This window comes from Sebastes umbrosus, chromosome 18 (genome assembly GCF_015220745.1).
Source record: "Sebastes umbrosus isolate fSebUmb1 chromosome 18, fSebUmb1.pri, whole genome shotgun sequence".
NCBI lineage: Eukaryota > Metazoa > Chordata > Actinopteri > Perciformes > Sebastidae > Sebastes > Sebastes umbrosus.
The window spans coordinates 12,937,569-12,956,217 of NC_051286.1; the positions used below are offsets into that span (position 1 = coordinate 12,937,569).

The following is an 18,649-nucleotide window of genomic DNA, read 5'->3' on the forward strand; positions in this document are numbered from 1 at the left end:
GCTTGTGTGCGCATTAAACTAGTCTTGCCATGTTTAGTCTCATTAGAAAAGGCTCTAGTTACTGAGAGTGTAGTTGAATCACACTTGATCAACCCAGAACTTGATTTCGTAGTTCGTCCTGCTGCTTCGTACCCACTGGCACCGCCTCAGGCCTCCTCACGGCAAGGGCACCTTCACTAACCACCGCCGCCCTGGTCTGCCAGCAGTTTGTTCCCACAATCATCTTTATGCACCGACACAGACTGTGACATTGCCCACAAACTCAAGAGACAGCCTATGAGAGGTTTGCACAGCTGCCCTGGGCACTGTGTGATCGGTCCAATTTATCCCACAAATCCTCCCTGCTTCCCCCTCTTGTCTCTGTTCCTCACATATCCACCTCTCAGCTGCTGCCAAGATCCACTCAGTTCACTCAATGGTTGTGAATTGGTTGTTTAATCAGTTGTCGGGGTGTAATTGACTCTGTTCCATCAGCATTGTTTTATGGAGGTTTCATAGTGCGGGCGGTGTGCATCATATCTAGATTTAGCTTTGATAGTTTCAGCATGTAAACCATAGACTGTATATAAGAAGTGGACGTAGTCACCGTGACATCACCCATTGGTTTGTGGACTACGGTTTTGAAGCCTCGACTTCGCCATCTTGGTTTTTGGCTGTCCCCCTCTTGGTTTTTGGTCATGGCCATCTTGGTTATTTGTAACCAGAAGTGACTCAAGAGGGTGCAGCTAAGTACAACCGAATGCTGAATAAGACATTTTTAGGCGACCAAAAGGTTATAATTAACTTTTATGAACTGAAAACACACTGTGTAAAGTTCTAAGATGAAAACACGGACAACTTCCAGACCGGACAACGCCGTGGTAGCGACCTGTCAATCACAAGGTAGCCACGCCCTAAAGCATAACCTGCTTTATGGTCTATTTGACTCTAAATGGGACCATAATTTACTAAATGAACATCATGCTGTATTGAAGAAGACTTGAAACTAGCGATTGAGACCATAAACTCATGTTTACAATGTTTACTGAGGTAATAAATCAAGTGAGAAGTAGGCTCATTTTCTCATAGGCTTCTATACAATCAGACATCTTTTTGCAACCAGAGGAGTCGCCCCCTGCTGGCTGTTAGAGAGAATGCAAGTTTAAGGCACTTCTGCATTGGCTTCACTTTTCAGACCCCGGAGTTGCCCACTGATGTAAACATGGAAAGTTTGATTTCAAAATAAGATTTCAGCTTTAGGGGAAAATGCCTACTCTTGCAAATTATTGTACCAAAAAAGCGATGTTGCGGTTTTTAAACCATTGAGTTGGTCAATTTCATCCTGACAGACTGGATCCTTTTAATTGGCAGTTTTTGTCTCTTTAGGGACTGGTTGTTTTAATTGTAAAGAAATTTAGGTGACACTTAATTTTACAGGTCCACAAATTTCATGGTATTTAGGTAATAATTAGCAAGTAACCTATTTGAAATTTCTTTGGAATTACTGCCAAATTACTCCAATATTTATCTCAAAATTGATCAAAAATTACTTTATTATAAGCATTATTTAATAATTATATTCCGCTATTTCCCAATAGCTGGTCATTTATTTAATACATTTTCAGGAAAAGAATACAAAGTTAATTGATATGCTTTATTTCCATGTCTGCTGATAGATAGATAATAATTAGCAAATAACTGATTTTAAATCTCTTAAAATCTCCCTGAATCATTTCATTAGCTACCAGGTTACATTTGTGTAGACAATAAGTCACACAATGGTGAGATTTGTGCCTGATCAGAAGTGTCTTCTATTAGTTTTGGTTTTCTACCTCCGATTAAGAGCAGCGTTTCTCAAGCCTAAGGGCCCTATATTAACGATTATATGATATTTTAGAATATAATTATTAAATAATGTTTATAATAAAGTAATTTTCGATAAATTTTGAGGTAAATATTGGGGTAATTTTGAAGTAATTCCAAAGAAATTTAAAATAGGTTACTTACTAATTATCACCTAATTACCATGAAATTTGCGGACCTGTAAAATTAAGTGTTACCGAAATTTAATATAGTCCTCATTTATTAAGTTTTGAGTAAATTAAACATGGCAAAAAGTAGTAAATCGATAGCAGCGAGTTACTGTTAAAAGTGTCTAGGATGTGGTCAGCACCTTTTGAAGTGCAAGACTTAACAGTTTACACGTTGTCTTCTTTGCGAGAGGCTGTGGTGCATGAGGGACTGAAATACACTTTGCCTCCGAGCTATTATCACCCCACTTTAACACCGCTCTTCCTCTCATTCTCTTACCATGACGTGTTTCTTAGATGTAGATCAAAGGAAATTAATAGAAGAACAATTCATCCACCGTGTGCTGATTATGCACCAGAACTAGGTAGATTGACAGAGGGGTGATGAAATTACAAAAAAAAAAGAAAAAGGTGAGTGCTCAAAGGGCACTTCACATGTGGAAAAGCAGGGCGCCATATCTTTTGCACTCGACGTGTAATTGCTTTTGACATGTTGCCCTCTGGGATATTTACAGCAGTCAGATGAATGTGAATCAGTACGTCACATTACACTGTACAGTACTGAATCACAAAACCTACTGTATTGCAATATATTGAAGAATTGCAGTATCAATGAGGTCCTAATCCCCAATAGAAAGCCTCTCTTGTTTGTTACCCTGCCTCTCTGCCCTGCAACACAGAGCCTCTGGTGTGGACATTGATCTGGATGAGAGAAGAAGATCCCTCTCTTTCCCCCACGATACCACCCACGCTGCTTTTTTTTAATGTGCCTCAAGCTCCTGCTCTCTTTTCTCTCTCTCCGTCTGGTGTACTTTTACCCCCAAAGCTCTGGACCACCTCCATCTCTGCGCAAGAGCCTGGAAACTTTTTTTTAAAGATGCAACAGAAGGCGAAGGTCTTCTTGAGATTTTTAACTCGCACTTCATTTGCATGCAGAGAGAAAATATATTAAATAGTGCACATGTGGTATTAATTAGCTGGAGAGACTGGGTCCATCGTCTTCCAATTTCTATTTACCACCAGATGAGGGGACAAGATGGGTGTTTAATTTGGCAGGCATGTCCATTTTATCTAAGTGTTTTGCCCTCTTAACAAGCTTCTTGGCCGGCTTGAGTAGCACTCCTGTGTCTTGGGCTTGTGAGTATGCATTGTTTTTTTTTGTCTGATGGTGTTTTCTGCCGTTGAAGCTGACAGGGGTTGCTGCAGCGGCTAGTTTGTTTGCATGTCCTTCACGTCTGTATGAACAGCAAGGGAGTTGCTATAATGAAATGTACCTCACAGGCCAAACAAGCGCAGCTGCACAGTACGAGCGTGCAGACATTTATTATTGAGCAGCAGGCTTTCATTATTCATACCAGTGGGTTTCTGTGCACTCAGCAGATAAACTTCTTTGAGTCTGTTTGTTCGTCAGACACACCACTCATTGATGTTGGCACACAGACGTGCATGAATATTTAGCCGTGGACGACTACAGTGGGATAAAGCGTGTTTGCTAAACGAACGTCTAAAGCAATCTGAGCTCTTTTTGTAATGAAATACAACGTGGGGCTGTGTCCAGCGACTCACCGAGTATACGCTTCATCGTTGATGCTCTGAATGTAAAGTGTAGTGGACAGACGGCCATTGTGTTTGAGTCACGTGGGTTTCTTTTCATACTCAGAAGATGTTTGATGAATGGAAAGCTTAGATGCTTATCTTCTCTAAAGAGCTGTAGGAAGAAAAAGAAAAAAGACAACAACAGTTTGTTTTATGGCTGCACAAAGACCAACATTTCTATAGCTGTTTAATTCCACACATAAAGGATATTGCAATGGCAATATAAATTGGGCTTCATGTGGGGACTACATTGGTAATTTGAATAAAATAGAGATAATAGACAAAAGGAAATCTCCAGCTGATAACAGCCAGGGATTGTCATTTTGCATTTTCAGCAGTCAGTGACTACGTTTACATGCACACTCATATTCCACTATTATTCTGAATATGATAATATTCTGAATCTGATCGGGGTCATGTAAACAGCATAAATGGAGACATGTGGGATATGCTGATATTATTCTGGTTTTATAACACAGTCTCACGGCAGTTTGTAAAATACGATCACAAAATTGAATCTATATGATTTAAATATACATTAATTTTCCTTTTTTTCTCTCGTGATGCTCAGCACGACTTTCAACAATGTATTTTTCATGCTTTTTCCTATGAATGTCCAGCAACATATGACACACGTGTCAATTTCCACTCCAGTCTTTTCAAAATAAAACTACTTGATTGACTTGGTTAAGTTTAGGCAACAGACTACTTAGTTAGGCTTAGGAAAAGATTGAATTGGTTAGGCTTATGCAACAAAACGTTTTAGTTAGGTTCAGGAAAAGATCGTGGTTTGGGTTTAAGTAACACTGGAGTACGGAAGTTACGTGACAAATAAATCAACTTTGGCTTCTTGTTTCACACGGGACACGAACACGCGAAAGTTTGGTGTTTTTTTGACCCACCTGTCCACCCTATCCCACGGTCGAACAAGTCCGCCATCAGTTTAGTGAGTATGCACGGAATATTCATTTTCAAAAGCCATGTAAATAGCTTAGTAGGAATATTGTCTTTTTCGGAAAAAGGGCAAACACTGGGATATTTTGTGCCTGTAAACGTAGTCAGTTTTGCAGTTGGTATTTCTTTTCTATCTGTCTGAAGTTATTTCTGAAACTTGTTTACAGCTGTCGGACAACATTGTAACAGGCCAGAAAGCCAGCCAGCCAATGGATCCGTGCCATCTGAGTACCTGAGTACCATCTGAGGTGCCAGCGTGCCAGGGCGCTCACTTTGATCAGAGCTGGCTGTGTGAAGAGGAGAGGCAGGGCGGCGTAGTGCGAAATGACTGCCTTGCTTCGCACCTCCGCCTGATTGGGACCTCTTACTGTCTAACATGTACATGAAAAATATGGCCACGGACTGACTCGAGCGCCCGAACTAGCTAGTGGGAGAACAACACTACACAGAACAGCCTTTGTTTATGCGCAAGTTAGACAGCGTGTCAAAAACACTATCATGAGGAATACAGTGCAGTCAAAAATTCAGAGTTATTGAGGCGAGGAAATGAGAGTATGTAGCCGCATCCCTCGCCACAAGCACCCTGTAAAGTTTCCGACTACCTAGTTAGCATACCTGTCTGAGCCCAACCTGACAGCGCTAGTGCTGCAGGTGTATTTTTAGCCCGACAACAAGAGGTCTGCATGTGTGTGTGTTTTTTATAGCACCTAACTGGTGAGGGCCTGCAAGGTGTCATCTCACCGCTGAAGGGGCGCCGGCTGGTACAGAATTTTAATTGGCAGGATGACATACTGGCACATGCCACGATATGTTCTGCCAACGTGATCTGCTGTGACGGGCGGAGGGACGGGGGATGTTTTAGTCTATAATGGAGGGGTTGGTGTGTAATGTGTGTGTGAGGTTATTTGCATATATATAAGAACTTCTTCCAACCTCATAAGCTTTCAGAGAACTTCAACATGTTCAGTGTGCATGTTATTTCATTCTGCACATGTGCACCAGGGACCTCGTACTGTGCAGCGGCGCCAGCTCTCCTCTCCTGTCAAATCCAACAGTCTGTTCCCACCAACAGCGGCAAAGCACTGAGACTGGGGTAAACTCAAAATCAACTCCTTTTGTACGACATGTCATTACTAAGTCTGAATGCAATTGTTTATCGCTGTCGCCAAATGTGGAGAAAGCCTGTCATCGTAGACATAAAGTTCAGCATCAGGCCTTCTTCCTGTCACTATTTTATCAATGAGTTCAACAATCTCAAGTTCAACTTCCCAAGGACATCTGATTCAGTCGAAGCCACTGCAGAAATCAGCATTTTATTATCTTAAAATGTGTGATAAAAAAGCGTCTGGCCATTAGAGCTGTTTTTAAAGGGAATGAAGATAAAACTCTAGCCTTATGTGCTAATGAGAGAGACAATGAAAGAACAAATAGCATTTAAAAATTCATAGCTGCCTCATTAGAATAACAAAAGAGATGAGCCAGGCGTCTTATTTGTTCCTGTTGAGCCTCCGCAGTCGCAGAGGGAAAGTCTTTTAACCAGCTGAAGGAAACCGAAGTCTCCTTGATAAGTTCTGAGTTTGACAACGTACATTCGTTCACTTGTTTTCTTTGGAAAATGAGCTGCGGTAGCCGTCCTGCTCTGCATATCTGCATTACTGATTTAAACCAGCTGCTGGTAAGCTTTGCCAGTTTGATCTCTGCTCCCTCTGCCATTGGCTGCCGCGGCTCTGCCAGTTTCCCTGATTAGATGTCTGTGTTTTTTATGTTTGCAGCTGTTCGTAGTGTAGGAAGAAACCGAGTCCACAGTTATAGTGTACGAGATCCCAGAATCACCGGAAAAAAGGACAAAACGCTCAGGATGGTGTTGAATGCAACCATCCTTAGGCTTTGAGAACAGCACATTATTAGGAATTAGTTTTATTTGAAGGCTTTATTTGAAGTCCTAAAGAAACAGTAAAAAAGATTTTAGAAGGTATTAAAAAGTATTTCATTTAATGTACATTTTCTTAAATATTTTCTCTTCCCTTCTGCAGGCAGTAATGTCAGTTATATAATGTTTTGGTGTCTAATCGCGGGCTGTTGGGAAGCGTTATTTACCTTTAAACTAAAAGTGGGATTGTTGCAATAGAAGAATATGCACGCAGGAGGCTGTTAAGTCCTTTTTTGTGGAGTTTTAAGGGCTGTTCACATGTTGCGTCTAAAAACGCGTGGAAAACGCCAGCCGTGCCGCTTTCATTCTTTTATCCAAGGTGCTTGGGAGGTTGCGCTGCTGTTACTAAGCAACCAAAAACCTGCGTGCTGCGATGATGATGAAGTTGTGGTAATTTAGCAGTAAGTGTCACTGACTAAACAAAACAAAGTCAAAACAAAGATAAATGCATTTCCAGGACCATGAAACTCTCACCGTAGCTTTACTGCTCAATTTTTCTGTGTCAGTTTGGCTGAACTTTCAACCAGATGTTGTGACGTTCTTGGACGGAAAGGGTGAGGCAAGGAAAATAGATCGTAAATCTCTGCTTTTCCTTCATATATTTACCATAGACTGATATTTACGGCTTTGATAATGATATTTTAAGGCTGCACGGTGGTGCAGTGGTTAGCATTGGCGCCTCACAGCTAGAGGGTTGCAGGTTCAAATCTGGCTTGGGGCCCTTCTGTGTGGAGTTTGCATGTTCTCCCCGTGTTAGCGTGGGTTTTCTCCGGGTACTCCGGTTTCCTCCCACAGTCCAAAGACATGCAGGTTAGGTTAATTGTTGACTCTAAATTGCCCGTAGGTGTGAATGTGAGTGTGAATGGTTGTCTGTCTCTATGTGTCAGCCCTGTGATGGACTGGCGACCTGTCCAGGGTGTACCCCGCCTTCGCCCAATGTCGGCTGGGATCGGCTCCAGCCCCCCCGCGACCCCTAACGGGATAAGCGGTTGCAGATGGATGGATGATATTTACGGAAGAAAGAAAAGATATCTGCCAGCTGTGATTGGTTGTTCCTCGTCACATCGTCGGCATCGCTCTATCGTCTTCCGCGTCTACATTGACAACAATGGGTTTAAGGACACAAAAAATGCGGCATGTGAACAGCCGCTTAGTCAGCACCCCCAGACCTAAAGCAAACATTAGCTAGCTGCAGTATCCACTGTAGGATGTGCATCGTCTCAGAAGAGGCTAGTGTCGATTTTAGCATAAAATTAAATGAACTGAAATTAATTACCTACTCATCCTCTTTCTGCCAATTATCCAGGTCGAGGTCTCATTAATTATAATGATCTGACAATTAGGACTTATTGTTATACATAGATTCTGCTGGGAAGTGCTGAAAAAATTTACCTCTAATACTTTGGACGGCATGATTGTGAAACGGGTATTAAATTGCATCCTGTGTGATATTAGAAACCCTGCGCTCAGTATGCGAGCCCTTGGTTGGAACCAGACTCTTACTCTGTTCCGTGTGTCAGAAAATCAGTTTGACTAACTCCTCAGACCATGAATTTTACATCACTTAATGATGAGATCTCTCTCGTTTCACAAGGCAGAGGCCGTTTCATTTAAATTCCAACCAGCTCCCTGTCTGGTTTACTGCTAGTTTCTTTCTCTAGTGCTCCTCTCCTCTTGTGATTTTCCAGTTTCGCAGAACCAACAACTGTGATGGCAAACTGGGGCTTAAGAAAATTGCATCGCTGCTGGATATTAGTTGTTTTTTGGATATATAGTCTGCTATTTTTTCCATGCTTTCTCAGTTGAATTAATCACCCTTTTTTTCTCTATAATTTGCATAAAGAACTCTACAGGAAGCACTGGTTGCTTTTGTGTGGCTGTATCAAACCGTAGCTGATGGCGTATCAAGGGTCTGCCTCTACAAAGCTCTCCAAGCAAAAGGCCCTTGACCTGCTCCTCATTGAGGGGTCCTCGGCTTTATTGTGTGGCCGTGTGAGTGAGTAAATACTCCATTAGGATTCATTAGAGCCTCTAGTTGGACATATTGTCCCGAGTGCAATGAGCCGCACCAGTGGAGGCCCCCTGCTCTCCGCTGGCACGTGCCGTCCCTCGCCCTGCTTTGTGCTCGCGCACAATGGATGAGCAATCCCACCTCTCCGTCTTTATTCTCCCTCTCATATTGCATCATTCATCAGCTGCTATCACCGTTCTGACACATCACCCTGATCTTAGCCCAGTCATCCCTCCCTTCACCCGCTCCTCTCTCTTTTTTGTCCACCTTTTCCACTCCCGTGGGATATTATAAAAGTGACCAATGACATCCCACTGCAGTCGTTGCCATGGTGATAGGTGACAGCGGGAAGCACCACCCAAGATGTATGGATCGTAAAAGTAGGAGGACACTGGTAAGTGGTGTATAGAGAGAAATAAGGCTGGCTATAGCCCGTAGACTGGATGGAAATATAAAAGAAGGGAAAGAGCAGGAATGTGAAATCATCCCTGATCATTTAACATATATATGGGCTGCAGTGATGGCCTGTCTCCGTTTTACTGGTAAGACACAGTCAGTGAAGGAGGAAAAACTAAGGGGACATATAGGGAAACCATAGTTCTCTCACACAGATCTTTCAGCTGCCTTGTTCATTGAATTAGGATAGAAATGAAAATGGTAGACTGTAATTTTCTCAGTGTTTGATCGGTCGGAGCCGACCATTGTGCTGAATAGTCAGAAATCCGTCTCAGAGTAATCACCAGGCAGTCATAAATACCTCATACGCTTTCAGCCCATTGTGGAATATCAGCCGATGACTGGCCATTAGCTAAAATTGAGAACAGTTTGTTAGTCTGGAACTTATAATACAGTCAAGCTAAAAAGGTTTCTACTCACTCAGCTGTAGTTAACTCTACTACGGCCTTTAAAAGTGAGCAAATTGGACATGGAGAGTCTTTGGAAGTGACGTGTGGGCGAAGCTTGGTGGTTTTTAAACCCCAGACCTGCTGTGTAAGACTGGTCAGAGAAAGTAATAATTGTGATTGTGCTAAAATTGTAAGTAAGTGTAAGATTTAACACTTTTTAAGGCATTAAAAACAACAATCTTTTGACATCTTTTGACAACTTGACATGCTTGATGTTAACGTTCCTCCTCAGATTCAGTTTGCTCGGTGTCATTTGTTGTGTGCGAAGAATTTCAAGTGTGAACCGACGAATGGCCACTTTATATGCAAAATCTGTCTGCAGCTCTTTTTATCGGGGATGATCGGAGAGGCTTTTTACAGATATGTAAAAGCGTGTTCACCAGATAATTCACATAGCTCAAGTCAAAGGGCATCGGCTCGCTAGATGGCTACTAAGTAGATTGTTATGTGTTACCCTCATGTCAGCAGCTCAGTCATGGCAGTAGAGCAGACTGCTCTTCTTACATGCAATTAATTAACTCCTCTGCAACACAGAAAGTCCTGACACATCAAAAACATGATGTCTTTAAAGTGTCACACTACATCTGCCATCTGAGAGCTCATGTTGAACTTGTGCTTTTTTATTGTCGCTATTGTGGAACAGTTGAATGTGTTGAATTCTTGTCTGAGCTCTGTGGTTAGTGAAACCCTTTTCATCTTCCATGGGGGTAAAACAAAAAAAAAAGCCTTGGCATTAACTAGTCATGATGAATATCCTGTATTTATCTGGTGGTGGAACTCTCTTTGTGAAGCAAACCTTTTTGTGTAGTGATTTCTCATTAAGTTCTTTGGGTTGCTGCTGGGAAAAGTACGGTTGTTGCTTATTAAGCCCTTTTAGCCCCTGCAGGGAACAGTTGTCTTGTGATTCCACCTTGTTAAGTGCTGTCTAATTGTTATGGTTTTGTACATTTTAATGGGTTAGTGTGTTTCTTTCTCTTGCTTTCATTTTATTTTCCTCTCACTTTCAGAATAAAGGTGATGTGTAAGCGAGTTCTCCTGGGAATCCCACTATTCTCGCGGGAGCAGCGCTGTCATATGTCATCATGTCATAGTATGGTATGGAAACCACAGTGGCCTAATGCAGCATGTATGTATGTATGTGTGTGTGCAGACAGTAGCGAGTGCTTGTGTTTGTGTGTGTGAGAAAGCGTTCCCTCCCGTGGACAGCAGTCTTGAGTTAACTTATGTCCAACCAGCGAGGCAGCAAGTGCATGCTGCAGTCATTAATCACACGCACAGTATGCGCTGCTGTGGCGATACAGTCTGAGGAATTCTTTGAAAGGAGAGGCGAGTTACCGTAACAACTAATGACGTGTCAACAAATATCATGAAAATGTAATTGCGCCTGTGATACTGTAAAGGAAAAGAGATAAGTTCATGTTTTCCTGATACGTTATGCAAAGACACAACCTTGTAACCTTGCAGGCATGCAGGGATGGAGGTGGAGCGCAGAATGGAACTACCCCATGACATAAGCGTTGAGGATGCACTACTCTTCCTCTCTCCTTTAAAGCAGCAGTGGGTAGAATTAGAGCAAATATGATTAAAAAAAGTATAATTTTTAGTCACTATATCCTGACAGTAGGGGATGAGACAGGTAATCTGAAAAAAATCATGTGCCCCTGTGTCCTGCGGTGCTCCTAATAGCATCTGCAGGATTTCACAGACCAAAGGAAAACAACCAATCAGAGCCGAGCTGGAGCCTTGCCGTCTCTGAGCAGCTGTCAATCACTCGCGAACGCCGGTCAAACTAGGCAGCGCTGATCAAATATGAATCAATATTCTGTTATTGTAATGACTATTTCTCAGCTCAAATGTTTTCAGAAACATCTTGTGGTGTACTGTTTAGCTGTAAAATCAGAACGTTTGTGACCCGGCAGCCATGTTGAGATCAGTTGAGGAAATATCAAGCACCGCCCACCAGCCGGAGAACACTTTCTCATTTTACAGCTAAACAGTACACTACAAGATGTTTATGAAAACATTTGAGCCGAGAAATAGGCATTACAGTTACAGAATATTGATTCATATTTGATCAGCACTGCCTCTTTTGAATGAACGGCCAATAGGAGCGCTCTCTCTCTGAAATGACCTGTGATTGGCCAAAGTCTCCCGTCACGGGCTAAATTTTTTAAAGCCTAAAAACAGAGCCATGAGGAGTTGGAAAAGTCTATTTCTCTCTCAATATGCTGAATGAAGCTTCATAACCGAGAAGTCAATTGGTTTTATGATTCTATGGATGACTTTGAAACCTGGTAATTGCTTATATTTGAGCAAAACCGCTGAGTTTGGTCATTCCTAAATCTTTATTTGAAGCCAAAGGAACTGTAAATCTCTTCTGTACCATTTGAAAAGCTCACCCTGAGGAGCTCAGGCTGGCAGAATCAATATCATCACTTAACACCTATTTCTATGTGCTTTTATGTTATGCGGGGCTTAGAGAGATGGAGTGAATGCTGATTCTCTTTGCTGCTTTGCTTCGGACGTCACCATTTTATCCTGTTATGGCCTTGTTTCTCTATCATTTGTGGCATATTTGTTTGTTTTTTTAAAGTCATATAAGAATAGCAGGTATTAATCCTGCAAATAAGTAGCCAGTTTGTCTCCCACATCTGCCTAAAATGGTTGTTTTTCCCTCTGTGTCATCGTTCTTACGCTGCCATCTGAAAGCCTAATTTTCAATCATTGTGCTTTTATCTCCCACTTTAGACAAACCGTCATTCTCAGAAATAACTCTTACGACCCACTAGGTAGGAGGAAGGTTGTTAAGAGGACAACACATTCCTTTATGGGGAGATGAAAGAGGAGAGAAAGAGATGAGCACAAGGGAGGGAGGGGGACAAAACCAGCGTGAACTAGCCCGGCAGAAACATTCGTCATCATCCGTGTGTGTTTGTGTTAAATACGATAGTGTGCATGCACGGCAGAGAAATAAACAGAGTTATGATTGACCGATTCAATTTTTGTTTGCGTCTATCTATTTCTCTCTGTACACCTGTGCCTCAGAGATATGCTGAATGTACAACAGTACACTGTAGGAACACTTTCTGTTCTCATAAAGTCAACTGATGAGCTGAATAAAGGTAAATAAACGCCTTGTTGGTTTCTGATATTAAATCAACATTAATCCCAAAGGAGGGGATGATTTAAAGTGGAGCAGGATGTTTATACTTTGATTGTGCAAAGGGAGATGCAACTTCAAGAAGATTGTATTTATAGTAGTACCACCAGCAGTCGGGTAACTTAGCTTTGCACATAGACTGGAAACGGAGGGGAAAACAGCTAGCCTGGCTCTGTCCAAAGGTAACAACTCTACCTCCCCACACCTTAAAGGAACCGTGTGTAAAATTTCGGGGGATCTATTAGCAGAAATGGAATATAATATTCAAAACTATGTTTTCATTAGTGTAAAATCACCTGAAACTAAGAATTGTTGCCCTTCATATCTACATAGGGAGCGGGTCATCTTCACAGAGTCCGTCATGTTGCTCCACCATGTTTCTACAGTAGCCCAGAACGGACAAACCAAACACTGGCTCTAGAGAGAGCCTTTCACGTTTTTACGTTAACTGAAGGTCACCGTAGTTCTCCGACACGCTTGTGAAACTGCGGTAACGTGAGCCGCAGAGTGCAAAACCATGGTACCGCCAGCTGCCGTCTGACTTCTGTTGCTCCTATAGAAGTGTTATTGTGGTAAGGACGGCCTCTGAGCGAGGCAAACAGTGTTACCACGGTTTTGCAGTTTTTGTACGCAGGGATACTCAGTTGGTTGCAATCTGCAACCACACTATTAGATGCTGCCACATCCTACACACTGTACCTTTAATTAATACAAAAAATTAAGTGTAAAAACACCAAATTTTATGGGTTATACGTTGGGTTATTTCTTGGTCAGGGCCGGTTGCCCGGCAACCAGCGGATAACCAAGTTGTTCACAATCATGAGAGTGATATCAATCATCTAACTCTCAACAAGAAAGCTTCCTTTGGTGCTATCCATTTTGAATTTGAGATTGCGGTGTCATATCCTTTTTACTTTCTCCTGAACATAGAGTAGATGTTACATTAAGTAGTGTTGGGGCCTGTATGTTAAAGGTCAACACAGTAACAACTGAGATTACACCTCCACCTTGGCGAGTGGTAGGGTCAGCCCTCCATTAAGACTTCCGGAGGCTGTGGAAAATGTCAGCGCACACTGGGTCAAGAGGTGGACCCAATCAGGAGAGGATGTGCGTGTGTGAAGGTGATGGAGAGACTGTGGGAGGAAATAAAAAAAAGTCTCTAAAGAGTAGAGAGGACATCTTGTTATTTTAGAAGTGGGCAGGGATTTGACGCTGTGTTTGGGTTTGTGTCGCAGTAACTTCGCCCGCACATCTCATTCAAACCACTTTAACAACGGCTTACAGAGGTGCGGGTTCTCATTCTTTCCTTTTATGGGCATTTTTGCCCCCATTTAAGAAGCTTCCAAGATGAATCACCTCAACAAAGCCTTTTACTGGGCTCCTCTCTCTCTCCCCTCTAACCATCCATAGCTGGGCCACTTCCTAGAATAGCCTTCCTTGCCCTACATTTTTATGGATACGGTCAATAATCTTGTTTACTCCTCAGTGACGGCAACACCGCTAAGAATACAGAGGGATATAAAAAAGTACCAGACGTCAATTAAAGTTTAATCAGCGCTTTAACGAGGCCTCATCACTGTCAGTCCCAGTCAATCAGTCAGTCCACCTGATCTCCACATCACCGCTCTAATTATAGCATTATTACAGCAGAGAGACGAGGTGTTGTTAGCGTGATTAACTGGTGTTGTCACATCGTGCCGGTAGACGGTGTTTTGCCCTCTGCCCTCCAGATTTCGTTTCTCACCCTTCATTTCATCACATGTTGTGTTGTGTAACATCATGTTGCTGTCATGCTATTTTGCTCTTTCATCTTTACTCTCATATTGTTAAGTACGCAATTATATGTGACATTTTTTCAACAGCTATTGGATGGATTGGCACACATTTTTGACTTTGGTGATCCCCTGACCTTTCCTGCACACAAAGCTGACATTTGCAGCTTTGTGTGAACTATCTCAACAACTATTGGATGGATTACTATGGCAGCGTATTGCTGCCGCCATGACAAAATAAATATTTGCTCAGTTTCTTGTTATAACGAGAGTCCTCTTTCATTTTTACAAGATCCTTTTCACGTTATAATCCAAGATCCTTTTTTTTCAAATTAATTTAATGTAATTACATTTTTATTTAGTTTATTTATTTTTATTTACTTATTTGAATTTAATCATTTTAAGGTATTTATTTAGTATTTTTATTTTATTTAGATTTATATAATTTATTTATTATTATTATTATTATTATTATTATCATTATTATTATTATTATTATTATTATTATATTAGTTATACATTTTATATAATTATTATTATTTAATTTTTTTATCTTTTATTTTTTATTTATTAAATATCTGTCTTTCTTGGTTATTATTATTTCCTGGGCCATTTGTCATATGTCAGCATGTTAGCATGCTGATGTTTACAGCCTCACAGGGCCGCTTGCGTAGTTGTAGCCTCTTTCACTGTTTTAACAGTTTCTTGTGTCTTTTTGAGTTAGAAATGTGTAGTAAGTCCTGTTAACATATTCTGGTTCTGGATGATTGCAGTCTCTGTGTCCTCTGTGGTTTTGGGAAGTCATCCTTGTGTTGGGTGTTGGTGTGTACGCAGGAGAATCGGGCCTAAGCAGCTCAGAACTGCAGCCTTAATGCCATTAGCATGGCTGAGTGGGCAGACAAAGTGCTGAGGTTTGTTAGCCTGGCTGTGCATGATGAAAAGGACAAGACAGTTCTAAGTCGGTGAAACAGATGAGGGAACATGGCCGTTAGCAATGTCAAAACATGACGTCTGCTATTCTGTTACATTTTCCATTTCCCCAGGATCCTGTTAAACTGCACGTCTCACATTGTATTGCCTCTCCATGCGTCCTTTTCACTCTCAAACTTCTCTTTTCTCTTTCCTGTCTGTCTCTTCTATTGGTGTAAACCGCGAAATCACAAAGAGTGTAACAAGAATTGTCGCACTCACAAAGTTTTGTCTTCTCTGTCCCGTCCCCCTCCACCTGACTCCTGCAGGTAGTGGTGTCGCAGCAGAAGGATGCCGCTGGTGAAGCGCACCATCGAGCCCAGGCACCTGTGCCACACAGTGCTGCCAAGGAACATCAAGAACGAGCTGGAGTGTGTGACTAACATCTCCTTGGCCAACGTCATACGCCAGCTCAGCAGCCTCAGTCAGTAACACAGACACACACACACACACAAACACACACACGCACACACAGAGACAAACACGTATTCTCTCATACAGTTATTTGAATAGACACACACACACCTCGGCTTCCTGTAAGTCGATTAGCTCACCGTTCGGATATTAGATACTGAGTCAGCTAATGTGTTCTTGTCAGTTTTCATTCTTTTCTGCTTATTTCCTGGAAAGTACGTCACAGAATATTTAACTACCTGACAAATGTGATAATCCTGAACGCCCAAGATCAGTTTTCACAATTGCATATTTTTGCAGAGTAAGTTTGTGAGGAAACTGTAGAGCTGTCCTATAGAATCAGGAGTCGACTCCGAAGGGGTTGTACATTAATTTGTCGTGTGCTTGTGGTTCATTGGTTCATGCTTTTCTGCAAGGAATAATCGATTAGTTGTCAACTATTAAAATTAATCGCTAACTATTTTGATAATGGATTAATCAAGTATTTTTTAAGAAAAAAAGTCAAAATTCAGAAGATTCCAGCTTCTTAAATGTGAATATTTTCTGATTCCTTTACTCCTCTGTGACAGTAAACTGGATATCTTTGAGTTGTGGACGAAACAAGACATTTGAGGACGTTATCTTGGGCTTTGGGAAACACTGATCGACATTTTTCACCATTTTTTGACATTTTATAGACCAAACAACTGATCAATTAATCAACAAAATAATCTACAGATTAATCAACAATGAAAATAATTGTTAGTTGCCTGTAATATTCAAGTTTTAATGCCTTTGTTCATCACCTGCGATGTGGAAACATCAGATTTCCACACAGTCGGAGAAAGTAAAAGTTTGAGTCCTGGTCATAGTTCAGTTAGAAAATCCTAGCGCACCACTGAGCGTTGCTTCTGACAGCGGAGGTTGTACCAGCGTCTGGTTCAAAAGTAGTTTAGCCGACTTCACTGACAGCGAGCAGCACCGGAGCTGAGAGCGTTGGAGCAGCCAGCAGACACGAGTCACGCTGCCCTGCCTGTCTCGCGCTGTCTGAAAGGAGTTACCATTTCAGAACATTGGAGCAAAAGTAATACTTTTTCTCTTCAGTTTAATCTGTCTATGTTTTTTTTTTGTCTAACTCTGGTATCACACGGCTGCACTCACATCACCATCGGAGCAGTCAGCCTCCAACGTTAGGTTCCCGAGGGACACAGCGTTTCTCCAACTCTCAATATCAGTAATCGCACGTCTCTAAAGCTATGAGGCTTGACACAAAAGAAGAACAGCAGTTAAAGTTTGCCGTGATTGTGTCTGACGAAGCATTTTAGTTTACCTTTTCGAAACAAAAGGACCTACTGTAAGTGTTGTAGACTGTCTCCAGAGCTGGTTGATGTAAAACATAACTAACGGCTAGTGAAAATGTTCAGCCAAAGAGATACGACACAAATAAATATTTTGTGCATATGTTTGCAGGTAAATATGCAGAAGACCTGTTTGGAGAGCTGTTCAATGAGGCCCACACCTTCTCTTTCCGGGTCAACTCCCTGCAAGAGCGCGTGGACCGACTCTCCATCAGCGTCACACAGCTGGACCCCAAAGAGGAGGAATGTGAGTACTGTAACCACACGCACACACACACACACACACACACACAAGGGACGTTTTTTCGTGCAATTAATTTACATTTCAATATATATTTTTTAGGACTGTTGTTTTTATATACGTTTTTTTTAATATTACAAAAAAGCGACAGATTTTTTTTTCCAGAATGAGGACGATTTTTCTGAGCTTTTGCATCACAAATAAAAGCATCAACCAAATTCACTCAGAGCATTTTGTTAAAAGGAAAATAGCTTACAGTAGTTTAGGCTATACAACGATTTATCGCAGACTGATGCTACTCTGGGCCAATAGGATCCCAGTTTTGGCCTCTGCCTGCGCAAATCTATTCTAACCTTTTATTGAAAAAAGTATTGCAACCGTCGTAAATTTGCATCACTGCCAGTATGAAATATTTGCAGGCTTGTATTTCACATTTTCGTGTTTATTTGTCACGTCCCAGGTGTTGAACGGCTTTAACAGCCTCTACTCGTGCACTCTCCTTCTTTCTTTGAAGCGTTTTTCGTCAGTCACACCTTCACCTCTTACTGCACCAAATTGGATGTGCACTTGTTGATGTGCCTTTGAGTGTTTGTGTGTCAGCTGTGTGATGGAGCTCGCCTGTATCCCCCCCACACCCTCCAGAGTTAATGGCTGTTATTAGAGGAACAGGCAGCTATGAGACGATGTCATTTTTCACCCCCAATAGTACAAACCACTGCCTCTATTGGAAAACATTGTGAGTTTCACTTTGGCTGGATGCTCGTTTACTCGCTAAAGGCCTTCTCTTTGTGAGGCGAAATTGGATCTGCGGTCAGGCTGTATCTGAGGCGAGCAATAATAAAAAGGAATGTGATAATCGGCGAGACTGTCGGGTAAGGCAGGTTATCTGGAGAGAGGGGAGGCGGGATGACATGATAGCGCATAGAGGAGAGTGCAGTGGATGCAAAGTAAAAAGAGAGAGAATCGCAGAGGTGTAATACCATGCTCCAAGGCACCGTATCGATTTCCCATGGGACAGCAGCAGTGTGTTTACGGCTTTGCACAATGCTACTCTAACTGCTTCCCTGTCACTGATACAGAGACAGTAAAATGCTCACTGGGCTGATTATGGCTTTTCTGTGAGTGTAAGCACAGGCTTTGGTACCCTTTTTACAGGCCAATGAACTGTTTTTTAGTTTTTGAAGAATCACAGGTTTGTGTTTTAAACACAGTCGAGGAACAGACTCCTCCAGATCCAGACTACTCACCCTCCCCACTCTGTCCAAACACTGTAGCCATCCTAATTGAATACTTGTGTGTGATCTAATTGTGGGAGTCTGTTGTGCAGGGTGTCTCAGCTGGTAAGTGAGTC

The 18,649-nt window shown here is 41.9% G+C and overlaps 1 protein-coding gene across 6 annotated transcripts in view; it reads left to right on the top strand.

Moving 5' to 3' along the window:
- The window catches only part of wasf1 (WASP family member 1), a 71,454-nt gene that overhangs the window by 15,400 nt on the left and 37,405 nt on the right, over positions 1-18,649 (top strand). For 3 of the 6 annotated variants that reach the window (XM_037751293.1, XM_037751287.1, XM_037751292.1), the window contains exons 2-3: positions 15,576-15,730; positions 17,170-17,304. In XM_037751293.1, the coding sequence (XP_037607221.1) occupies positions 15,598-15,730; positions 17,170-17,304 (268 nt within the window). In that variant the 5' untranslated portion in view covers positions 15,576-15,597. Of the gene's footprint in view, positions 1-6,896; positions 7,049-8,797; positions 8,895-15,575; positions 15,731-17,169; positions 17,305-18,649 lie in introns of those variants that run through there. The other 3 variants (XM_037751290.1, XM_037751288.1, XM_037751291.1) reach the window with 3 other exon arrangements.